Below are 27430 nucleotides of genomic sequence, written 5' to 3' on the forward strand. Positions count from 1 at the left end.
AGGCTACCGCCACTGCCTTCACTATCAACTATTACAATATATATATATATATATATATATATATATATATATATATATATATATATATATATATTCTGCTAGACACCAAAAGTTTTTCAGGAAATTTCACATACTCTATCATAAAGTTACCTCACTAAGACGCACCACAGCACAAACACAGTTTTGTTGAAAAAGTCGGTGATAATTTCGATTTCGCTGGACTTTTCCAATACAAAACCTATTCTAATTTCTCCATTGAAATCAGCGAGGCCACATCATTTCTCAATGAAGCCATGGAAAAACTATAGTATTCCTTAGTTTCAAATAAGGGGCTCTCTGCTCTCTGGCAGGGCAATCCCCTATATCAAATTCCGAAGTGGGTCTCTTTTTGTCAAAATAAATTTTTGTTCCAACATTGGGTTTTTTTTTTTCTTTTTTCTTTTTTTTTTCAGAAAATGAATTTTTGTATTTCACAAAATGTTTAAAATTAGTTTCTTGCTTTTATTAAATTGTTTTGGAAGTTAAAAATTTGCAAAGTTGAGTCGTTTTATTGAATTAAAACAGTGTAGAGTATACTGGACGAATGTGTTAGGTTTTAAGTACTTAGGAACTTATATATTAGAACTCTAATTGGTATTGTTGGAAAACCATGATCAAAACAGGTTTTTAGTCTTGTTTAGACTTGTTCAAAGTATAGGTCTTTTGTGTAAAGTTGGAATCGAGCTGTTACAGAATTCATTGTGCAATTTGATCTGGCTCGATCGATTGAGAATTAGACTCGATTGATCGAAAGTCGGGCAGAATGTTTTTCTGCAGATTTTTCCAACTCAGCCCTAAGCCCATATGACGTATAGGGTTTTATGTTTTACCCTAGGTATAAAAGGGAAACCTTAACCACGTTTTTGTAATTGCTCTATTTGCTGGGTGTGTGAATCTCTTGTGAGATCTAGAGGTGGTTGCCTTCACACATGCTTAGGATTATCAAGAAGGAGACTTCATTGAAAGCTTGATGATCATTCAGTTGCTGCACTAAAGAGCTTAAAGAAACACAAGCGGGTATGCTTGTATTTGCTGGAGAATCCAAGAAAGAAGGAGTCCGTGGTCTCAGAGCTTGCATGTGGTCGTATCAATAAGTTTTCTACCGGTGGGTAGCAATAGGATGTTAGTGGTCTAAATCGCTATTGTAAAACTTCAATTATTTCATAGTGGATTCAGGTTTACCTTGAGGATAGCTAGGTTAAATCCTCTCCAGGATTTTTACCAGTGTGATTTCCTGGGTCATCATATTTTTGTGTTCTTTTTATTCCGCATTTTGTATTGATATGATTATATGATTGTGTTAACCTAGATCTGTAATTTGGACTAAGTAATCACTTGTGTTTTAATTAATAAATAAAAAATTGAAGCTTTGGAACTAAACGAAACCCACAATGTGCAAACTAAGAAGTTAAAAATTATAATTTAGAATAAAGAACTGCATTTAAGAGAGAGAAAGAGAGAAGTGGTCATTTATTTTTTTTGGGGACCCATCTTAGAAAAGAATATTTCCCCTTTTTTTATATATTTAAATTGCAAAGAGTCCGAATTTAATTTTAAAAACAAAAAATCTCATAATTAACCTGATAAAAAATTTTTTAGTGAAAGCTATTGTTAAAAAATAGAAAGCTATTGTTAAAAAATTTTCAAAATTCTCTATTATTTCAGATATATCTTCTTTTAAAAAAAAAAAATTAATGAATTGCACACCACTCTACTATGTGGCTTAGGCTCTAACACAACGATAACTAAAATATCTGGACTCCAAGCCTCTGTCATGAAAATCCCCACTGTAACCAAGTTCAAGAACCTCTCTGTACATGGAAACAAATGGGATTTTTTGGTTCATGTTTAGGGGGGTTTTCTTTCCCCTCATTTTCAGTTCTTGTTTCGTATTTATTTATAGGACCCTGCCACAATGAGAGACAGGATACTTGAGATACCTTCTCATGACTATGGGTCAAATAATACTTTTATCCCCCATAAATATGCGATAGTGGATAAAATTGAAAATTCATACATGCTTGTATGCAAGAGACAACATCAAAGAAGGAACATGTATGAGTGCCAGCCGAGGCAAGGATAGCACATTTAGGATATCCTTTGTATAGCCAAAGTGACAATTTCCAAAAAAAATAAAAATTCACCTAGCCTTATCACAAGCCATTAGAGCATTCGCATCAGACTAGCTAAACTAGTTTGATGCTAAAAATGTAACGAAAGACCCTCAAAAACTCAAATTCATGCAGCTCGTCAATAAATGAAAGTGTGCACAATTGACTCTTGCCACCTAGACTAAAATTTTGATGGCAAGACTTACAAGTGAAAGCAAGAGGAAACTAAGAACAAATTGAGAGCAAAGGAAAGGCAAACAGATTCAGACATATAGGGGGAAGGGCAAATTTCAGTTGCATGCAGAGAGAAGCTCTAGATTCCACATTTTCCTGTCCCTCAATTACAGTTAGGATTAGGTTTGATGTCACTTGTAAGGGTTATGAACTTGTTTGGTTGTCGAATTTGAGATTGCCATCTACAATTGATTATATATGGCAACGAAATTCGTTGAAGATTTTACCACTAGTTGCATACGATTGTAAAAATATAGTTATTGTAATATTTTACAGTGGAATTATGTTTTAATTTGGTCTTCTTTTTTTTTTTTTTTAGTTCGTCCATAATATTTGTTGCGGTCATTGATTTAATTTGTGTTTGCTTGATCCTTCATTATTCATATTATTATTGATGAATGGTTCAGGTTCCAAGGTTTTCTATATTTTGATAATAAGAAAAAGCTTTGCATAATTTAAAAAATTCAAAGATAAAAGATAAAATTCGGAGAATGAAATTGAAATTACAGTACTTAATTAAATTTTAGGCAAAATTATAGGGTATAATTTATAATTTATTCTTATTATTAACAATAAAGTCATAAGAAAGTTAAGAACCCTATGGAGCTGAACTATACACCTTAAATTCGCATTTCATTTCAAAAAGAAAGAAATGCACACAAGTTATAGAAGTGCATGTGTTTTGGACATTTGGCTGTGGAACTGTACACATTTTTAATCCGTTGATTTGAAACCCATCTTTTTAGCTAATGACTTCAAAAACTTGTTTACATGAACAAAAATTTAGGGATGAAAAAATAAATAAAATAAAATAAAAACAGCTTAGGCCAGGAGGCGGGAGTTCAAGAGTGAGTAAATATTTTGAGGGTTTGGCCAGATGGCATTGCACCTCTGTCATGATTTCTTTGCACTAAATTAATTTGCATTATACGTTTGCATTATTGGTAGAATCAAGAAAGCATTATTAGCTAAGAGATTTGTGGCTCACGCTCAACCGACACTTTTTGGCATTATTAGACATTAAAAGTTTAAATCTCCCTTTACTAATTATCAAATTATCAAAAAAAAAAAAAGTTTCAAATCTTTCATTTTAAAAATATTTATTATATTTCCCATAAATAGTCATTGGAAATTTAATCTTTGTAATTCATGCTAAAGCAATCAGTGAATAAAAATTGGATGACTCAGCAAAAATAGTACGAAAGCCATTTTCTTCCTGTGCTATTATTATTTTCTTCTGGTTGAATTTATTTAAGTGGATTTTTTTTTTACCAAAACTAAGTGCAATTCAGGTAAAAATATCACCACAAAAAGGCCTTATGTTTGGTTAAGATAACCTTGGTTAATTAATTCAATTACCCAAGTTAATTAATTACGTTCAATTGCATGCAAATCGTGGAGGCACCAACAAATCACCAAAAATACAAAATGTAATGGAAAATAAATTTGACATGGTAATTTGTTGACAAATGGAGAAAATCTCATAAGATGAAAACTCCACCGTGTGATTTTAAGATCACCACTCCCAAGAATCCACTAATTAAAAATCAAGCAGTTACAAGTATAAGGAATCTTACCAACTACCCTAACCTATCCCGAAATATCAACTTACAGTTGAACTTTCACTCCAATATCCAATTAGACTTGACCTTGTAGTAGCCTTCTTTCCCTTGATGTACAAATCTCCAATCTATGACTAATCATTTGCACGAATCTCAATACGTGACTAACTCTAGCAACTTGAATGGTTGTTATTAGCTGCAAAGTTCTTCATTTCATCAATAATGAAGATCGGGAAGTACTTGGTTACAAAACCCTATGACGAACAAACGCTTTCTCACAGAGAAAATAATTCTCTTGGTCTCTATATCCGTATATGAAGACTTTTAAAATAAGCCTTATATATGTCTAGGATTGTGAAAAAAAAAATCCTAAACAAGCATATAAGCTTGGGTCAAATTTTAGATCTGGAAAACTAAAAATCGTAAGTCTCGATAAATCGATTTGCTGTCGAGTTATCTATCGAGACTCACATTAAGTCACAATAGGAAACATCTATCGAGCTATCTGTCGAGATTTAATAAATAACTTTTCTTCACTTGTTTTTTAGATCAATCTTCATATCTTTTATACTTGACTCGAACAACATATTTCTTGAAGTACTAAATTCATCTTAGATCTACCAAATTACAAGTGCATTTTGTCAAAATATTAGCCAATAACAAAAAATATGACCCTAACACCTTATAGCTAGGATGATAAGTAAATGTTACCTTTATAGCAAAAAATTGATTCTAAAACAAAAAAACAAAAAAAAAACCTTTATAGCAAAATTATTTATTTTAAGAATATGATAGAATTTGAATATATGATATGCACTCCGTGATTATTAATCTTTACTATTAGGTTCAAGAATCAATTAATAGTTTTTTTTTTGGTAGGTAGGTTGGATTTGGTCTCAAGCCCTTATTCAATGACAAAAAAAAATAACAATTGAGGTCATTTTGAGTAAAATTATTTATTTATTTTTGTATAGATATAATTGAATTTGAGATTCATGTAATAGTCAAAATATAAAACATTCTTTGTGATGTCCCATTTTTAAGGTTCAAATCCCATGCCTGCCCCACCATTTATATATCTCCAAAAATGAAAACACTGATAAAAAATGTTTTAGGCTATAATGGGGGGACAAACACCCCTAAAGTTTGGGGTTTTTGAAATTTACACCCTGAAATAATATAATTTGGGTTTTGTCCAAAAATAAAAATTGAGATAATTCGAGTAAAATTATTTATTTGTTTTTGTATAGATATAATTGAATTTCATATTCAAGTAATAGTCAAATTATACTGACGTCCTTTGTGATGTCCCATGTTTGAGGTTCAAATCCCATGCCTCCCCCACCGTCTATATAACTAAAAAATAAATGATTTGAATTTTACACCTTGAAATATTATAATTTGGATTTTGTTCCTTAATGTTATATGCCATTTGGATCAGCATCCCCTCCGTCAATTTCTTGTTGATGTGTTTGTTAAGTAACACATCAACTTGTCATGTATACTAATTAAACCAATTAAACTTGACACGTCTTTAACTAATCCATGTAATTAACTTGTTAGAGATATATTAGCCCATTAGTATAGGTCCAAACCTAATTCTACTTTGTGTGCAAGTCAAATCTCCTACTTGTACTAGAAGTCTATCAGTCTAGGGTTTAGTCTACTATATATACGCATGTTATGATTTATTACAACACAGGATTTGTACTACACTCTAATATATTATTTATGTAACCCTTTAGAGTTTCCTCTATAAATGTAAGCCGTTAGGCTAAACCACGTAACCTTCGTATGTTTGTGTTTTATACTTTATGTTTTCACTTCCGCATCTATACTAGCATATTCAATATGGTATTTCAATGCTAATATTTAACATAACTAAACTTAAAAACCTTTAAAAGAATTAAAATGTCTCTAAAATCTATTAAACTAATTAAATTATATTTTTTACATTTTAACATTTTATCACATGAACAAATTAAAAGGATATAATACATACATGACCTGATGAGCAAATTGAAAGGATATTACTTATGATTAATAAAATTTAAGGATGTTATACATTTTTTTTTTTTTAATTATATAAAATTTTCTTTTATACAAGAAAATAATATATATATATATATATATATATACACACACCGAGAACAGCTTAGTAGTGAATTTAATCCAAGTAAACTTCACCAAGTGGTTGATTAATTCAATTAAAATTGCAATCACAATGAATAAAACAATAAATTACAATGCACACACACAAAGACAAGATGTGATTACGAAGAGAAACTCGTAAGAGACAAAAACTTAATTACTGGGCTTAGCTAGTAAATAGGATCTACTTTGAAGATAGTTTCAATACAGAGTGATTCCTGAACGATACACTGATATAGAGAGTGGCACAAAAAAATTTCATTCCCCTAACCCCTCCGAAACAATCTTTGGTACAGTATTAACTCTGTGCTTTATCCCAAAAATATGATATAATGGATAAATTTGAAAATTGAGTTATGTTAGAGATACTATAAATTTTATTACAAATATTTTAAAAATTAGTGTGTCACCAATTACCGAAAAACAATTCAAACCTTATATATATAAATATATATATAGACATATATAATCATGCCAAAACAATCTCCAATACGGTATTGACTCCGTGCTTTATTCCAAAAATATGAGATATTGAGATAATGAATATAATTGAAAATTGAGTTATGTTGGAAATACTAAAAAATTTATTACAACAATTTTAAAAATTAATATGTCACCAATGATAATTAAGGGATGAAGAATTTGAACCATGAATGTCTTCACTGGAAACACCAAATTTTCCAACTAATTAAGTTATAAGACTCTTGGTCAAAAATTTATTTATTAAGTGGTTGAAGTCCATCAATTACATTCATCGCTATCAATTTGTAAGGTATATGTAATAAATTTTTTAATAATATTAGCATTTTTCTTCATTACACACTCAAAGAGTCAAAATGTTTGGACATAGGTGACAATATCCTATGCATTTTTCTTCTCCCATCATGTGTAAATCTTTGCTTCTTTGGGAACTTCAAGATCTCTTGATGGGTCATGAATAAGTCATACTCACTATCTCTAGCCTTATATGCTTTTTGCTTCACTAGTGTATCTATGGGCTTCCACATGTCAACCATGCACTCGCACTTTATCATTAATGCCTAGCACCATTAACAATACTTATTTGCTGGGCTATTTTGCACACCACCATGAGGTATGATACCACTTGTTGGGAGAAAAATACATTGAGAAGACTTCTTAAGTAGTTAATATAATATACAAAAACACACTTAGCCCAAAAGGCCTAAGGTCAATAAGTATAAGGTCAACTATATTATATTATCCACTCATCCTTCTCACATTATTCAATTTGAAATTTCACTTATACATATACACTAAATAAAAGTAACATATAATTAATTATAACCTGCCACATCAAATAGCAGTAAAAAATAATTTAGTAAAAATTTTACTTCTAGAGTAACTCGTAGTGCCAATGTGACATTTTCCAAAACTCACGAATGAGATAAGAATGGAATTACTGTGTGTTTGCAGAAAAGATTATTGCAAACTACTTGACCGACTTACCCTAAAGTGTCAGTTGATGGAAAAATTATTAGGTATTTTTCAAGTATGATAAATTATCTTCGAGATAAATTATGATAAATGCATTTTATTTTTTTTACATAAATGATGAGTCCCACAATAAATTTAATTAATAAAATTTATCATTGAAAGGAAAAAATAAGCATTTATAATACTATGAGATTACACAATCATTTCCATAGTGGATGGCTTGACTGACTTATGGGTCGTGGATGTCCTACACACGCAAATGCCAAACATTGGCGGAGCTATGTGGAGCCTACGGGGTCCATCCTCCCCGCACAAGGTTAATAATAATAATAATAATAATAGGTTTCTCATTCTTTTGTGAAAAACGTGTCCTACCCCTACCATTTTTTCCACAAGACTATGACATCCTTTAGAAAAGTTGTCATCAATCAATTTTTTTTTTAATTTTTTTTTATCATGTATCATAACATATATATAAATATCCAATAAAACTTACAAATTTAAAATTTAATTACAGTATTTTAATTGTTATTTTTTACATTTATCTTTGAAAATTTAATTATATAGTTATTTAATTAAAAAATATATTTCCATTTCATGTGCAAAAATCTACATGACAGAATCTTCCATTTCATCCCCAATCATTTCCATAGTGGATGGCTTGACTGACTTATGGGTCGTGGATGTCCTACACACGCAAATGCCAAACATTGGCGGAGCTATGTGGAGCCTACGGGGTCCATCCTCCCCGCACAAGGTTAATAATAATAATAATAATAATAGGTTTCTCATTCTTTTGTGAAAAACGTGTCCTACCCCTACCATTTTTTCCACAATACTATGACATCCTTTAGAAAAGTTGTCATCAATCAATTTTTTTTTTTTAATTTTTTTTATCATGTATCATAACATATATATAAATATCCAATAAAACTTACAAATTTAAATTTTAATTACAGTATTTTAGGTGTTGTTCTTTACATTTATCTTTGAAAATTTAATTATGTGGTTATTTAATTAAAAAAATATACTTCCATTTCATGTGCAAAAATCTACATGACAGAATCTTAAAAGAGAAATCTAAGGAATAACACCTAAGTACTGTACCTAAGTCTTATCCAACCTATAAATATATATATATATATATATATATATATTATAAATTTATAACATATTCAACTAATAATTAATTTAACATCACTTATGTGATAATATTTAATAAAATTGATTGAATAAATCAAATTAGCATATGTTTATAGCATTTACAATCATATTGATTAAACTCATAAGTGATAATATACGACATATATGAGCCAAAATAATAAATTTTTATTATCATATATATCATTATGCATGATCAACTTTATCTAAGTTCATTCTCCCAAAAAAAAAAATTTATCTAAGTTAATTTTATTATTATGTTCGTCATCTAGCAAAATTATTTTTTTATCAACATTTTCTTCACCATCATCAGTATTTACTATCTCTTGTTCTTTTATTTTAATAATTTTAATTTATATTTCTTCTTAATATTCTAGCTTCTTAGATTTATAACAATAATAACATAAATAAATAAAAAATAAGTATTGTTCAGGTCTAAAAAATCACAGTAAAATAAGCCCAAGAAAGAATAAGCTAAGCCCAAGAAAGAGTGAGTTAAGCCCAGGAAAAAAGAAAACTCAGACCAAGTCCAAAGGGATTATACGAAAGGCCCTAAGGATCCCGAAGCCCAGAAAAGGAAAAGCAACCAAAGAAAAAAAAGAGAGAGAACATCACAGCAAAGTATAAGACGCAAGGATCCTCAGGCACCATCAATAAGCGCAAAAAAAAAGAAGACCAGGACAGATCGATAGAAAGAAGACAGAAAAAGAAAACAAGAAAAACAAAAGAACGCAAGCAACCCTTCATGGCACAGACAGAAAAGGCGTCGGGGAACCAAGACAAGGAAGAAGAATGATAACAAAACGATTTCAAAAGAGCAGAACAGGATTCTGCCCAAATAGGAAAGAAACAGAAAGGTAAAAGACGCCAGAAGTGAGGATGCCGAGAAGGGCATACCTCAGCACATCCCAAAGAGGATGGTCAACCAGAAGCTTTCGAAGGAATCAGAACCAAGAGAAGGAAAGAATGAGAGAAAACGGAAAATGGGACTTACCGAGATGATGAGGACAGAACATACTCTGTTTGCAAAAGACCAAAACAGGGGAACCAACGGTTCCCCAAGACGCCCAGAAAAACTCCACTATAAAAGGAGAGGATGGGTGGTGAAGAAGGCAGCGAAAAAAAAAGGGAGAAACATAAGAAAAAAGAGATTCTTTAGGAAAAAACTATCAGAAAATCTGTGTGGAAAAGGGAAAACGAATACTGCTTCCCGATATCCCGTAAAAGCAACTATGGTACATACTCGGATTCAACGAGAATCAAACTTCGCAAGTTTTGAAGGCTGAAATAGCCATTCAAGGCTGCAATTTTTGAGCTCGATTGGACCTTGTATCACGTCCTAGTGAGCTTTCTGTAATTAAACAGATAATGCCTTAATGAAATTCTGTTTCATAATTCCCAGGATCCTCACAATACTTTTTTTTTATCGTCTTGCTAATCCTGCTTTTCTTTCTTTCTGAACTTACATTGTTAATTTCTGGCACTCCTCGATATCCTTGTTTGTCATTTTTTTTGTATGTTGTCCGGAGTATTCTCTGCATTCACTTGATTCTTAAACAGCCATTTAGCTGCGGTGAGTCAAGGCCCAGTCCACCAAATCCTTTCTTTTTCATTCAGGTTCGGGATCCTTGGGCCTGAGTATCCCGAAAAAGACACTCTCACAAGTATATTTTTGTTTAGAGATGGGTTCAAGTTACACCTGGTGTAACTCTAAAGAGTTACACATTTTTTAAACCATTGGATTTAAGTAAATCCAACGGTTAAAAAAAGACTATAATTAATACAAATATTTTGATTAGAATCTAATTAATTACTCTCATTTATTATCTTCTAAATCTATCTCTAACCACAAAAAAAGTTTGACTTCTGACTCTCTCTCTCTCATTTACGTCTCTCTCTCTCTCTCTCTCTCTCTCTCTCTTTCTCCTCCACAACCTCCACAGGTTGCCGGAAGGAAAAAAAAAATGGCATACAAAGATTATAAAGCATACAAGTAGCAATTGAAGAAGGTTGCACATGTTACTCCGTTGTAGAGCTTGTGGACATTTTCATAAAAGACAAGTATAGCATCATACAAAACTTAAGAAAACGTTTGATGAGAATCATAAAAAAATTAGAGCAAGTTGTCGGTGTTATCTCTCATGCCTCTCTACCGATAAGTAAATGTCTCAAGCAATGCATCACCTTCATCAGGTCCATTGTTTTGGCAAAATTCCAACCATTCCAAATCAATATACAATTGTTGACCATAGAATTAGTTTACAATGAAATGTGGGAATTCAAGTAGGAAAAAAAAATGAAAGGACACCGAAGTAGAAATTTAATGAGAGTTGTGCCTGTGCCCTTGTGTGTCATGTTGCATATATTGAAAAATAAAAATATCCTCACCCTTCTGATTATGATCAGTGATGAATCATTTGATGAGATTGACAAAAAGAAACCATCTTCAATCATTGTTGAGAATCAGCATTTGGTTCACTAATTCATTAAAATATAGCAAAACATGGGATAACAAGTTAAAATATGCAGCCTAAAGTTCTTTGACAGATCATATTCCTATATAATAATTGGCAGGATTACAACTGAGTATTGATCCCCTGGATAATAAAAAAAAAAAAAAAAAAAAAACTTCTCTCTGAATATATGTCAACCCGGTCTAGCATTTGTTTGTGAAGAAAACAAGGCTTTTCTTCTTCGCCAACTAATCTATATAGATGTTTTTTAAAAGTAAAAGTAAATGAGTCAACAATGTGTATGATGCTATAATTATCTTTTACGAAAATGTCCACGGACTCTACAATGGAGCAACATGTGCGAACTTTCTTCAATTGCTACTTGTATGCTTTATAATCTTTGTACGCCATTTTGTTGTTGTTGTTGTTGTTGTTTTTTTATTTTTTTTATTTTTTATTTTTTCCTGCCGGCAACCTGTGGAGGTGGTGGAGGAGAGAGAGAGAGAGAGAGAGAGAGAGAGAGAGAGATGTAAATGAGAGAGAGGGTCAGAAGTCAAACTTTTTTTGGGTTTAGAGATAAGTTTAGAAGATAATAAATGAGGGTAATTAATTAGATTTTAATCAGAATATTTGTAATAATTATAGTCTTTTTTTAACCGTTGGATCTATTAAAATCCAATGGTTTAAAAAATGTGTAACTCTAAAGAGTTACACCAAGTGTAACTCTAAAGAGTTACACCAAGTGTAACTTGAACCCATCTCTTTTGTTTAATACCTTATTCACTGTATTCAAAAAAAAAAAAAAAAAAAAGTGATTTGTAAAGGGTATAATTCAAATTTTGTTGGAAAAAGAGAAGAGAAAAAAAAATTGGCATGTTATTTTATTATGCTCAATCAAGTGTTCTATAATTTTGTGTTATAAACAAGTCTAACAACTTGTTGGACTTAAATCAAAACACAATTTAGCAAAAAAACCAATCTAATTAAACCAACATATCTATGTATCGTACAATATGTAAGATTTTACAATACAATACTATATACATGTGCAATGCAGGATTCATGAACATGGTCAATATGTATCTACAATACAATACTTTTTTTTCACTCGATACAATACATATCATACAATACGTATTGCGTATGGTACCATATTGACAACTATATATACCCCTATTTTATTATAAAGAAAGCCATTTGACAAGTCAAATACTCCTCCTTCCCAAAAATTATGACCGGTTATTGTGGTCAAATTGAGTAATGCTATCGACACATCAATTTTCACAATATATTTTTATAACAATTAAATTAGTAAATGTTTTATTGATTCTTGTGTTGGCTTATTACTAACGTGTTATTACTATTTTTTACCTAGCAATACTAAGTTGCCACCTTGACGGTTGTAAATTTTTTTGTACTTCTAGTGAGTGTTTGGATCCAGCGTTTGCATTTTGCTTTTTTTTCTTTTTTCTTTTTTTCACCCGTTTTCTGCTTTTTGAGACAAATAACACTGTTCATCACTGTTCACAACACTGTTTATGTACTATTCACGCACTGTTTATGTACTGTTCACGAGACCCATAGCTACTTTATTCAAAAAAAAATATTAAAAATAAATCTTACAATACTATTCACTCATTTAAAAATTATTTTATTACATTATTTTCAGTTTTGAGTTTTTCAATTCCAATAAAAATAAGTTATATTTAAACGGACCTCAAGATAAGCAAATTACCATCCACAATAATATGATGGTGGGCTAACCCTTACATAATTCTTTCTTATTATTATTTTTATGCGTTTAATGATAAAAATATAATAGCCAATCAGCCGACATGCTAGTTCTACCCTATCAGCTTGCTAACTTTTCCTCCATTAGTTTATTAATTTTTTGGCAGTGCTATCCTGTCCTTGTCCTAGCCCAGGCTGGCATGTAGGCCTGAGTGGCTCAGGACACTTTATTATACCTTTGCACTTTTGTCTCTTTATAATATCAATTCTATCTTCTTTTGAAAAAACAAAAAAAAAAAGGTAAAAAAATTGAAATTTAATATCTTATTCCAAATCATTAAATTGAGTTAAGATGAAATTCTGACTATCTTGATTTTATGATTTACATACTGCAAATGAGATGCTATAATATTTTTGGAAGGTTATAGCGTTCAAAGTTGAAAGTTGAGAAGAATCATTGGGTAAGGCAAACTTGAAAAGGAGAACATTTTCATTTTTTGCGTTTTGCAAGTTTGAACAAAATTATATTGGTCAATAAAATATGCATTATGTAATTTTAAATTTTTAATGCATTGAGGTTAACTCAAGGTTTGTTATGTATGTGGGATCCAAATCCTCTCCATTTCCTTTTGAAATGGAGGGGGTCCAGTTCACGGTAGAGATTCATTTTTATGTAAAATTGAAATGGAGAGGATCCGGATCCATGTATGTGTGATGAAAACTGACAAGCACTACTGGAGGCCACAAATTGGTGGCTCTGACCAAGCTAAGATAAAAACAGAAACAAAGAACATGAAAATATAAAGCTTTAGTGAAGAGTAATTTTATATCAAATTTATATTTTGAACGATTCTTAAAAAAAAAAAAAAAAAAAAAAAAAAGCATTGAGAAGTGCTGAAGCTAAAGGCCTTAGGGTTGACACTGTACAAAAACAAATATCTTTGATTTTAGCTCAATCATGAAAATTAGACAAGTAAAATATACAATATACTAACTATACGTCTAGAGTATAGTTAAGTCATGTAATGAATTCTTCTCAAAACACAACAAAATTTCACAAGTTGAAATAAAATATTATAATAAATTATACCGAAACCCAATATCACAACTCAAAACAAAGATGTTGTGAAATGTTCTAAAATTATGTTGGTTCTTTAGACTTTATTGTCATGTGATTTCTTCTTGTCTAAGCAAACCTGTTACAAGGCAATAATTACAATAATAAGACCCAAAAAAAAAACATTTAAATCACTATCAGTTAAGAGCCAAATAGTAATTAAATTGACTAATCAAACCAGCAGTAGCAGTATATGAACCCACTTATCAAGCCAACCACCATATATAGGACTGCAGGAGTACATGGTCTTGAGCATAAAACTAAACCATGGCTACTCGCTTCTCCTCCTTCGTTAGGTGTATCCTCTATATCTATAGTTTCTCTGCTTTTCTATGCCTTCATGCCCATGAAGCAAGAGAGATTACAGAAAGCTACCACCTTCATCATACACATACTGTTCAAGTCAGCTCTCTAATACCATCATCTACTTGCACTGCTTCTACCAAAGGTTTAACACTCTCTCTCTCTCTCTCTCTCTCAAATCATCATGGTCATCACTGCGTTATATCTCTATCTTTACTCCTATTGTAATTGCCGTTGTTCCTCCTACAAAGCAAAAAACTAGAGAGGAAAAAAATTGGGATATTACTATCCACTCCTTTAAGATTTGGCAAAATAATACTCGATCCCAAAACTGTACTCTCCATTGATATTAGTAATGGAATATTAGAAAATTTTAAAAGATTCTCTTTTATAAAGTTTAGCCATGATTTTTTTTTTTTTTTTTTTTTAGAGAATTTCAATTTATAGAGTCTGCTCTAATTAATGATAGATCTTTATTATCAGACCAAGACACCAATTAGTTTTTGGTGTAAGCAGAGATTCAACCTCAGATCTCTTATACAACCATCAGATACTATACCAGTTGACCTAACTGGAACCCATACAAATTTAGCCATGATTAGTAAAACATAATTGATAAAATTAGAATAAGTATGTGTTTGGGAACTGAGTCTGCGTTTCACATTTTCCACTTTTTTTTTCCCTGTACGTGAACAGTAACCTCACATGGGTTCACTGTGCAGGGGACAAAAATTACTGTTCATGCACTATTCATTACTGTTCACAACACTGTTCACGTACTAAAAAATATTAAAAATGGGTCTCACGGTACTATTCACACATTTAAAAATTATTTTGCTACAGTATTTTTGGTTTTCAGTTTCAACAACAATAAGTTCAATCCAAACGGACCCTTACAGTACAAAGTTTATTGAACACCAAAAGACTTGCAAAGGAAAGTTTCTTCCGTAATGGGCATTCTTTAATTTAAAACAACCAGTTCCATATTTGATTGCTTTGTTTATCAGCATTAGTAATAGCAACATTAATTCTTGGTATATAGTTGCCTTAAGATATTTATTTTGAATCATTTAAGTTTGAAAGTTGTGGCAATAACTGTGTCAATTACCAAAATGACAACTTTTATGATGGATAACTTTTTATTTCAGACAATTTAGTCAAATGGAGAAACCTAATATAAGAATAGTAATTAACACAAAGAATGTTCGTGGTTAACAATGCAATAAGTAAGGACATGACATTTTTTCACGATTGTAGGAAATGATAGTTAAAAAAAAAAAAATTGTTTTTCACAATTATTGACATAATTGTAATTGATACATAATAAAAATAAAAGACATCAATAATAGATCCAATGGAAAGTGATATTATTCCAATCATATATTAACTTACCAATTTAACAAGTTTTGAAAAAAATATATATATGAAAAGAAATTTCTCTTCTATCATTACTCCCAAACAATGGTAGAACTAGGATTCTATTTATGTTGATAAGATTAAAACATGAAAGAAAAAAAATATCGAGATCAAAAGAAGAAACTCATTACAAGAATTTTAAATAAGACTACCATTTGAAGTGCACATTTATGAAATAGAAATACTTAAAATTATTTGGTAGAATAAATCACAATTCCATAATATCAGATATTGTAAAAAAAATTCTAACATCTCTTTCATCAAAAGTTTCATGCGGTCTTAGTTTTTCCTGAGTAGATATAACGAAGCCTCTGCTAGATTTTTTTTTTTTTTTCATTTTTACCTTTTATACGTTCTTAATATATTCTTTTTAGATATTAAAACCTTTGTCTCTTTCTTGTAGATCATAAAAAGAATCGATTTAAGGGAGAGATGGAATAAGATATAAACAGAATTTGTTTTGATTAATTCATCTAGTTATTATTATACAAAAGGCTTAAATGAAATTCTTTTTTTCTTCAGATTAGAGAATGTATGGTTAGACAATATAAGCTTGATACATGTGATGTCCTGTTATCAGTTTTGAATGCAACATGTCCATATATAATATAAGAAGCAGTGTGTATTCAATCTACTAACGGGGTAAACTTGATCCGATCCAACCTAATTCCAATACATTGACTTATTTTTCCATGCGTTGATAGATTAGATTTTTTTTTTTTTTAAATTATTTTCTAAAACTTGGGTTGAATCGGATTTAAGTTTTTTTTTTTTTTTTTTTTTTTTTTTTTTTTTTTTTACAAGTAACTTGACACAAACCATGCTATTAATAATTTTTTTTTAATTATTAACTTGGTTTATTTTGAATTTTGAGAATCTTTCTAAATTTTCTTTAAAAGGTATTTTTTTTGATAAATTGGAAAATTATGCTCAATTATATAAATTATATTCATTTATTCAATAATGGGTTTCAATTGTTGAATGAAAACCTACTCTTTTTTTCTTTTCTTTTTTTCTTTTTTTGATAGAAAAACTTACTTTATATATATATATATATATATATATATATATATATATTAGACAAGACAAGATAGCTGACAACCCAGCCCTAAGTAACTCAGATTCTATGGATAGGAGGGTTGGATTTTTAAAGTTATATGTTTAGGTTTGATTGAAATTTCTTAATCTGGAGAGGTGGAATTGGGTTGAAAATAAATTAAATCCAATCCATACAAACCTTAAATATGAGGTATATCTCCTTCTCTTTTTCTTTTTTTTCAGCCACATATAAACATATCAAATATTTTAATTTTTATAGCCAAACAAAAATAAGCCCCATGAATTTTAGATTTAAAACTTTAAAATAAGACTAACCTCACAAAAATCTCACAGAAGTTTAGATACACGAGAAATTTTGTCCATTGAGTTGTTTGGTTTTGGTGGCGTGGCCCATCATAAATAAGGAGTACCTCTATATATATATATACATAATGATCCCGTTGCCAAAGACTTTTCTTAAATATATTCCTCCAACCTACCTACTATATGGTAATTTAGAAATATATTCTCAACTACTTTAACTTACATGACTTACTTAATAGTTATATAATTTTTTTAAATATTTTAATTATATAATTTTTTAAATATTTTAATAAATCATTTGATTTAATACACGTAAATGATCTTATAAATAGTCACATAATATAGGTTTAAAATACTATTTATAAAAAATAAAAATAAAAAGAGGTAAAAGTAATATGTGGGTAACCACTTATTTTATCTTGTTTTATTATTGTTTTTCTGGCATAGGTTATTTATTTATTTATTTATTATCAATTAAATAGTATTTTTTTTCTGGACGCAAAAGCATGTTGTAATAGACTAAATGCAAGAATTATTTACAGGTATGCATTTGGAATTCTCAATTTTTTTTTTATTTTTTTTTTTTATTTTTTTTTTTTTATAGTGGAATTCTCAAATTATTTTCCTCATTATATTCATATGCATTTGTTCCAAATTCCTTTTAAGTTCAGGTCCAAAAAGGGAGGCATCCTTGACGGTGAAACACAAATACGGCCCATGCTTTCAAAGCAACAAAGAGCAATTACTGGTTCTCAATCACACTGAACTCCTCCTTCAAGACCAGTCTAGGGTGAACTCAATCCACTCCATGTTCTCTAAGAACTCAGATGGCAACAAATTAAGAGAATCTCAGGCCACCACCATTCTAGTTAAATCTGGTCTCACCATCGGCACTGGTAACTACATCGTCACCGTTGGCCTTGGCACTCCCAGAACAGATCAAACACTGGCATTTGACACTGGTAGCGACCTCACTTGGGCACAGTGTAAACCATGCGCAGGACAGTGCTATAAGCAAGTAGACCCAATCTTTGACCCATCCAAATCCACATCCTACACCAACATTTCATGTCCTACACCCTTGTGCATTCAACTCGCTTCTGCCAAAGGTAAACCATATAAATACAATCCCACTCAATAAAATAGAAAGGGCATTGCTATTACTACCTAGCTATTTTAGTAAATCAATTAACTTAGCTATTTTTAATAAACTCTACTTATTAAAATAAATTGGCCGTAATGTATTTTCTACATCTAGTTAATATAATGGTAACAGAAACAGAATGATGAATTTAGAATTTCCAAAGCTTGGGGATTTTGACATAAATTTGATGAAATTTTTTCTATTTATAGATTTTGTCGCTTCATTTCAAATAATATTAAGTAGCAAGATCAGTAGTATCCCAATCATTTTGCAAAAAGTAAATTGAAGAAGTTCTGACTTCTTGCTCAGTTTCACACATACACTTTTTTTTAAGGAATCCTAAATTTGAGGATTTGGTACAATAATTTCAACATTTTATTAACAATACAGGAAGCCCACAACAGTGCTCCAATTCAAAGTGTTTATACAGTGTACGCTATGGCGATGGTTCGTTTACAATGGGATATTTCAGCAAAGAAAGGCTAACCATAACATCAGACGTGGTGGACAATTTTGTATTTGGTTGTGGTCAAGACAACGAAGGCCTCTTCAAAGGCATTGCCGGGTTGCTAGGCCTCGGTCGCGGCCAAGTTTCCCTTGTGCAACAAGCCGCTCAAAAGTACAGCCAATTTTTCTCGTATTGTCTACCTTCCACAACTAGCTCAACGGGGTACCTTACTTTGGGAAAAGGCAGTGAAATTTCGAGTTCACTAAAATTCACACCTATGTTAACACTTTCTCGAAGGCAATCATTCTATGGCCTCAACTTGATTGGAATAAGTGTGGGTGGACAAAGATTATCGATTCCCACATCGGTTTTTTCAACTGCGGGTACTATCATTGACTCTGGGACGGTCATTACACGTTTACCTCCTACAGCATACAATGCATTGCGAACAAAATTTCGCGAAATGATGCGTAATTATCCGATGATAAGCTCGAGCTCTTCAATATTCGATACATGCTATGACCTTAGCAAGAGCCAATCAGTTTCGATTCCGAGCATAAGCTTTTTTTTTGGTGGTGATGTGAGCGTGGATTTGGACAAAGTGGGAATACTTTACGTGTTGAGAAAAACAGAAGCTTGTTTGGCCTTTGCTGGAAATAGAGATCCAAGCAACATTGCCATTTTCGGTAATGAACAACAGAAAGGATTAGAGGTTGTGTATGATGTTGTTGGAAAGAGGATTGGGTTTCGTCCTGGTGGTTGTAGCTAATGGAGTGATAGTAATATAATAAAGTAAGTGAGTAACAAAGAGAACCTTTGTGTTAGCTCATAGTGGGCATTATTATGAATTAGGGTATAATGAATAAAACCATTGTTAAAAATCAATGGAAATGTTAATGAAGGTCATTGGACATGGTCTTGGGCCTCTTGAGGATTTAGTGATTTAGCGAATTAGAAAAATCCTAGCAATATCCTCAATGTTTGAAATAAAAGTTGAGTGAGATTAGTGGAAATCTATGTCAAAATCCTCAAGATCCTCTTCATTTATATAATGAAATTTTAGTTTTAATACATCTAAAAGTGAATATGGTTTGTGTGTGTGTGTGTTGGGGGGGGGGGGGGGGGGGGGCGGGCCTGAAATGGTGTTAAGTTATTTAAAATCTTATTTCATAGTGGAATGAATAAGAGCTGATTTTTTGGGTTAGAATAGGCTAGTAACTCCAAGGTAAAATTCTTAAAATCCTAATGATTCATGGTTAAATTAACGAAGCTAAATTGTAAATTGTACTCTATAATTTTGTCTAAAATTCAATTAAGTCTTTTTCCTTTGGTTTCAATCATTTGAGTCATCTAACTTTAACAATTATTCAATGTAATCTTTTCGTTAAAATGACAGCATTAGTCACCCAAAAAAAGAGATCATTTTGAGCTTATTAAAATTTTTTTTAAAAAAAATCCAAAATAACAATTTTTTTTTTTTTTTTGGTAGAAAAAGAAGAAGAAGAGAAAATAGATTTTTATTTTTTTTATCAAATATATCAATTCAATTTTTTTATCAAACACGGGTAGTAACTATTTGTCTATCTCCCAATAATCAGGAAAAAGAAAGGGAAAAACTAGATTCCTTTCCATTTAACGCAATCTCTTTCTCTGAACATACTTGGATCTTTAGAAAGTTAGGCTTCTTGTGCTCGCCCTTGGAGATGTTAATGGAGATGAGCTGAAACTTGAAGTTTTTCTCATAGAGACAATCTAATACCTTAGACACAGTTGTGGACATGGGTGGTCCATACACTTTTACTAGAGTCGCATTTGGAAGGAAGGAGGTTGGGTAGCTTTGGGCTTTTGTTTTGGGTTTCACTTCCTTTGCTTTCTTTCTTTCCCACTCTCATCCTTTGTGTTTGATATGTGAACTCTTGTTTCATTTTCTACCATACAAAGAAGTGGGTTTTATTTACCTCTCAAATTTCATCAAAGTAAGATCAGTGCCAAAAGTTCCTTGGGTATGAAAATTTCTTTCTCATTTTCTTATTTTGTGGGTTTTCCTATTTTGAAGACTTTTGTTGTGTATCGAGGTTCCAAAGATCAAACCTTTTCTATTGCAGCTAGCTACCAACTAGGAACCCTATGGAACAGGCTTAAAACTCATGAATGTGGATTTGGCATACCAAACATAAGGATTAAATTCAGATTATGGTTCCACTTATAGAATTTCATTTCAACATTATCAGAGTTCTAATTTCTTTTGAATACAAATAATGTAACTTCAAAGTTCAAACTACCTGTGCTTTCCTTTTACTGAAATTAGTCGCATGTCCATGTGATAAGTGAGAATAAATAATTATTTTGTATGGTAATATAATGTGTAATTTTTTCTCTAAAATTTTTTGAAGAAAATTTGTTCTCCCTAAAAATTAAATAGTTTTTATTTTGTCCATTTAGGTCTACTTCGGTCTAATTAGGTCCACTCAGTCAATTTTGGTCCCCTTCAATTTATTTTAGACTAATTGGGCCTTAAATTTATTATTTTTATAGGTTGCCTTTTCAAGTTTAGCCCAAAAATTCTTCTTCTTCTTCTTTTCCTTAATTTTTGGGTTGAAAAGTATGAAGTTTTATTATATTTGGGTTAAAATCTTTCATTTTGAGTTAAAAAAAAAAATACAAAGAAAATAGACGTTAGAAATAAAATATGAGCCCTAAAAATGCAATAAAAATGATAAATATTCAAAAGTCTTATTTGGTCCACAGTGGTTCTATTTGGTCTATTCTTTCCTATTTAGTCCATACAGTCCTAATATGTCTTATTTAGTCCATTCTATCCACTAAAGTTATCATAACTTTTGAGTGGAGTTTGTGGTGTGCCTTTGTATTGGAATCCCTTTTCCCTCTTCCTTGTGTATGTGAGTGTGCTTGTTTCAGCCAAAAAAAAAGTTCTATTCGGTCCATTCGATCTTATTCAGTCCACTTCGGTCCATTCAATACACATTGGCCTTATTCGGTCCACATTGGTCTTATTTTGTCCACTTTGGTCTTATTCGGTCCCCATCTGTTATATTTGGTCCATTTTGTCCACTTTGGTTCTATTATGTCCACTTCAGTCCTGTTCAGTCTAAATTGGTCCTATTTGATCCAATCTGTCCACTTCGGTCCTATTTAGTCCCTTTCACTCCATTATGTCCACTTAGGTCTTATTCATTCCATTTGTTCTTATTCAGTCCTATTAGGTCCACCTTTTTTCTATTTGGTCATATTCTGTCCATTTGGTTCACTTTGTTCCATTCAGTCCATTTCACCACTTCGATCCATTTTGGACCACTTTGATCTATTTTTGTGTACTTACAAAATGGGAAAAGACATATTTGGGTTGGAAGAAAAACTAGTTTTCTTTACAATCAATACAATTTCTATCTTTTATCTTTAGGAAAAAGAAAAAGAAAAAAAGAAGAAGAAGAAGCTAGTTTCATGCCTACCTTTTGAATCACCAAATTATTTGATTCAATTTCTCCCATTAAACCTGTCTCTCCTTTACTTTTTAATGCGTCTTTTGTATATGTCAAAAGACTCAAACCTCATTGAAAAATCAAAAGAAAAACTTTCTAGGTTAGAAAACACAATTTGATCATTTGATTAAGGCTAAAGTCAAGGATGAAGTTATAGGTCCTTGATAATTTTATTTTGGAGAAGAAAGGTCCTTGATAATTAATTGAGAAGTATAATCCCCGCAACATTTTAAAGTCATGTATGAAAGTTCAAAAACGTGTACAAAACACCTTTGAACGTTTAGACCCCCAAATTATAACTTAACCAATACAAGCAATATGTCAAACAACTAGTGTGCGGAAACTTAACACATGCTATAATACGAAATTGGTTAAAGACTATCTAAGCCATAACATAATAAAACCACAGCAGATAATATAAAGGCAAAGATAGAGAGGAAGGAAGATGCAAACACAAAGACAACAGGCGATGTGTTATCGAAGAGGAAACCGAAGTCCTCGGCAAAAAACCTCTCCGCCGCCCTCCAAGCGGTAAACAATCCACTAGAAAATACAGTTGGGATACAAGGACAGTAATAGACCCTCCAAGCCTAATCTACCCAGTGCACCTAAGCCCTCCAAGCTTCTTGCTCCAACGAGGTTGCGCCGAACCTTTTTCTTTTCTAGCTTCCCGGATTCCGCTACTAGACCGTAGCATCAACCAATGAAGATTGGTTCCTTCCTAACTGCTTCCTAGAAACCCAAACAGCTGTCTCACAATGATGATGATGGTGAGAACCAGGTTTGGTATAATGCCTCTCAAGGATTTGACAATGGAGAGGATGAGAGTAGAGGAATTTGAAGAGACTCTAAGGTATAGATTGTGGGTGAAACAATCTTGTTTTTCTTTAGGGTTTCTCTCTCAAAATTCTCTCTAGAAGCTCTCTTTCAATCGTGGGTAAAAGGGGTATTTATACTGGAGTGGGAGAGGAATGTGAAACGTCAGATTTTACAAAACAGGGGTGGCTCGCGCCTTGACCTCGCGGCTTGACTAAGTCGCGAGATCTAGTCGCGAGTTAACCGTATGGCCAGTTGTCCTGTTTTGTCCTGTAGTGCTCCAGCTAGCATGACTGTTCATCTTCCAACATGCTTGGCACGTGTGCTGCTTCTGGCGGCTTGCAGCCGCAAGTGACCCGCGAGTCCCAATCGCGAGTCTCTGTTTTCTTGCACACTCTTGAGCAATCTTCACTCTATCTCACTCACTACCCTTACAACAAACCCACCTAAATACAGGGTTACTAAATGCTGAATTACAAGCAAATTTGGCACGGAATAAAGCCAATTAAATGGTTGAATAAATTCAACCTTACAATGTAATTCCAACTTGTCTAAGCATACATATTACAAGGTAATAATTACCCCCCCCCCCCCCAAAAGTCTAATGATAAAACCTAGCAAATGCTGAATACGAGTCCATTTGTCAAGCGCTGGCCGAAGCCGAACCACTATAAATAGGACTGCGGGACTACACAATTTTAAGCAAAAGGCTAATCCATGGCTAGTCACATCTCCTCCTTCCTAAGGTGTATCCTCTATATCTATAGTTTCTCTGCTTTTCTATGCCTTCATGTCCATGAAGCAAGAGAGACTTCAGAAAGCTACCACATTCATCATACAAATACTGTTCAACTCATCTCTCTAACACCATCAGGACATCAACTACTTGCAGTGTTTCTAGCAAAGGTTTAACACAATCTCTCTCTCTCTCTCTCTCTCTCTCTCTCTCTCTCTCTCTCTCTCTCTCTCTCTCTCTCTCTCTCTCTCTCTCTCTCTCAAACATTTGAGTTCTCATGATTGTATTATTTGACCATGCTCATCATCACCATCGTTATTATCTTTCTTTTTCTTTTTTTTGTAATTGTCGTTGATCCTCCTACAAAGCATAAAATTAGAGGGAAAAAAAGAGAGAAAAGATTTTATGCTTTTATTGTCATAGCACCTTTAAAACTATAAATTATATGTTAATTGGAGAAACCGAATAGAAGAATAGTAACAAAAAGAATGTTCATGGAACAATGCAATAAGTCTAAGGACATGTCATTTTTTCACAACTTTGGGAATTGATTATTCAAAAAAAAAAAAATTTTAAATTGCAAATTTTTTTTCACACAATTACTAACATAATTTGTTGTAATTGATGCGAAATAAAAGTTGCATCAATAATGATAAAGTAAAAGTGATACATTCCAATCAAAAACTCTATTAATTTTAAAGTTGTGAAAAAATAATTATGAAAAATGTTTGTTGTACGGCACCGAGCTTCCAAAGCCCATACTGGCCTTGGGCCCAGACCCATCTAGGCCCCGGGCCCAAGCCCATACCAGCCTTGGGCGCAGGCCCAGCAGAAAGTTCCAGTTACCTTATGCCCTTCTTGAAACTGCCTTAGAGTAAAAACAAGCTTTGGGTATTAAGTTCCCAGAGTTGACTGGTTAATCTTTCCCGGTAGAGCGCATGAGTCATATCCGGGAAGGTCATGATATGCACGGGAACGTGAGTTGCCGAACATAATCGGTGAAAATGGAACCAAGTTCCAAGATCATAAATGCTGCACCGCCCTTTCACCTAAACAACCACTTTAACCAAATAATACTGGACCTTCAGTAGCACTAACGGTGACTGTAATCATGATCTTCCCACTAACCTTGGCTATAAATAGAAGAAAGTTGGGAGAAGAAGGGGTTCAGAAAAATTGAGAGAAAACAGTCAAGGAGAGGGTACTAACTGGGTGTTACTTTGAGTCTCTCTGCCGAGAACGACCCATTGTAGGAAATACTTAAGCCCACTACAAATAAATTGTGAGCCCAAGTGACCTAAGGTCCAGAAGTCTTACACTTGGTTCTTACAATTGGCGCCCACCGTGGGGCTCTCCTACGAAGCTGTGGTTTGAGTGAGACTCAAGCAAGGGAGATGTCTGAGGAGCGTTCAGGAGGGCATGTTCCAAGCAATTCCGCAGGATCTTCTCGGGGATCGACGTGGAGGGAGAGAAGGCAGAAACGGCTGGAGGATAGGGAGCATCCAAGAGGAGAGGAAAGGTCCGGATTGGGAGAAGGATCGGCCCAGACACACCGGACGATTTCAAGCGTCTCAGCACATCGGCAACATGATGATAGAGACCGGGAGCTGGAGCGGTTACGCAGATTGGTAATAGACTTGGAGCTGGAAGCAAGGGGTCGGCGCCACGAAAGGAACCACAACCCCCAACCCAGGAGAAACCGTGGCGAGGAAGGTTCCAGCCGATCTGTTACACAACAACACCAAGACCGATCACATTCTCAAGAGTCACATCGACACTCCCGGGAGACGCGTCGTAGACGGGACCGTTCCCGGTCGCATGGATATGATAACCAAGGGTCAGAGTCGCCAGAGGAGCGGCGGCACCACAACGCCGCGATGGACGCCATGAGCAGGGCCTTGCGGATGGCAGCCCGGTCTCCATTCTCTGATGAGATTGAACGGGCACCCATGCCGAGCATATTCACGCGTCCACCATTCAATTCCTATGAGGGGAGGACAGACCCCGTGGAGCATGTCAGTCATTACATACACATGATGTCTTTGCATGCGCACAATGATGCATTGATGTGTAAAGTATTCCCCTCCAGCCTCGGCTCTACCGCACTAAGATGGTTCAATGGGTTGCGGAAAGGTTCTATACACAGCTTCGCCGAGCTGATTCAGGAGTTCGGCAGCAGGTTCGTAACATGCAGCCGAGTGCAACAACCGGTCGACGCATTGCTTTCCATGAAAATGAGGGTCGGGGAAACCCTTCGGAGTTATGCCAGCCGATACTGGGAACTCTACAATGAGATTGGTGGGGGAAACGAGAAAATTGCGGCTAGCACCTTCAGGATGGGGCTCCCCGAGGATTCTGAACTGCGGGAGTCGCTGACAAGAAGACCCCCGGAGGATATGAGGCAACTGATGAGACGCATAGAGGAGTACAAACGCCTGGAGGATGACCGGCTGCAAAGCAGGGGGAAAGCTCCTTTTACGGGGAGATCTCGGCAAAGCATCCTGCCGCCAAAGCCGAAAAGGGACTTCAGAATGCAGGAACCAGAGGTGCAGATCGAAGGGGTTAATGTGTTGTTTAAAGAGCCCGTGCACAAGATACTGGAACGGATAAGGAACGAGCCATTCTTCAGATGGCCGAACAAAATGGGGGGCGACCCATCTCGGAGGAACCAAAGCCTATACTGCACCTATCACAGAGACAAGGGGCACACCACCGAGCAGTGTAGGGTATTGAAAGATCATCTCGGGCAGTTGGTGAAGGCAGGGCACCTGAAAGAGTTTGTAGCAGATTCCACTGACCGGGAGACCAGGCAGGGCGCCCAATAGAAAAGGAATCCCCTTCCACCACCCCTGGGGGTAATCAACGTCATTCATGCCGCACCGAGAAGAGTAGCAGCGACAAGAAGGGTAATGACAGTGGTTTACGCGGAGGGAGAACCATCCAAGAAGCAAAAGAAAGATGGACGGCTGGACATCTCGTTCGGAGAAGATGATTTGGAAGGTACCATCCAACCTCACGACGACGCTTTGGTGGTGACAGCCCGGATAGGCGGATTCTTGGTGAAGAGGGTGATGATTGATCAGGGTAGCGGGGCTGACGTTATGTACCCGGACCTCTTCGAAGGGCTCGGGTTAAAAACCCAGGATTTGGCGAAGTATGACACGCCATTGGTCTCGTTTGACGGGAGAATTGTGATTCCCGAGGGGCAAATCTCTCTCCCAGTGGACATGGAGGGCAAGGAAGTTATAGTTACGTTCATAGTAGTCCGATCATTTGCACCTTACACCGCAATCCTGGGGAGGCCGTGGATTCACGCCATGGGGGCTGTTCCGTCCACCCTTCACGTGAAAGTAAAATTCCCTACTGAGTACGGAGTTGTAGAGGTAAGGGGGAATCAACAGGTGGCGAAGCAATGCCTCGTAGCCGCGGTCCGGTGGGAAAAGGAACAACTCGGCCAAGCTGAGCACGCCGAGAAAGAGACTGCATAGCAATTACAGATACCCCGCGAAACTGGGGCGGACGTTGCCGAGAAGGTGCTGAAGGTAAGAATTCTCCCAGATAGTGACAAATACTTCCAGATAGGTACAAGCATGAATGACCGGGAAAGGGTAGAGATGTTGTTGTTCCTGTTGCAGAACGTAGATGTCTTCGCGTGGAAACCGTATGAAGTGCCCGGCGTAGACCCCGAGTT

At 34.0% G+C, this 27430-nt stretch overlaps 1 protein-coding gene across 5 annotated transcripts in view; it reads left to right on the forward strand.

Moving 5' to 3' along the window:
- Positions 1–27430, forward strand: part of LOC126712788 (aspartyl protease family protein At5g10770-like) — a 121900-nt gene that overhangs the window by 45240 nt on the left and 49230 nt on the right. The window contains exons 1-3 of one of the 5 annotated variants that reach the window (XM_050412250.1): positions 14223–14462; positions 17767–18204; positions 18630–19758. In XM_050412250.1, the coding sequence (XP_050268207.1) occupies positions 14282–14462; positions 17767–18204; positions 18630–19456 (1446 nt within the window). In that variant the 5' untranslated portion in view covers positions 14223–14281 and the 3' untranslated portion in view covers positions 19457–19758. Of the gene's footprint in view, positions 1–14181; positions 14463–17766; positions 18205–18629; positions 19759–27430 lie in introns of those variants that run through there. The other 4 variants (XM_050412251.1, XM_050412253.1, XM_050412252.1 and 1 more) reach the window with 4 other exon arrangements.

This window comes from Quercus robur, chromosome 2 (assembly GCF_932294415.1).
Source record: "Quercus robur chromosome 2, dhQueRobu3.1, whole genome shotgun sequence".
NCBI classification, from domain to species: Eukaryota; Viridiplantae; Streptophyta; class Magnoliopsida; order Fagales; family Fagaceae; genus Quercus; species Quercus robur.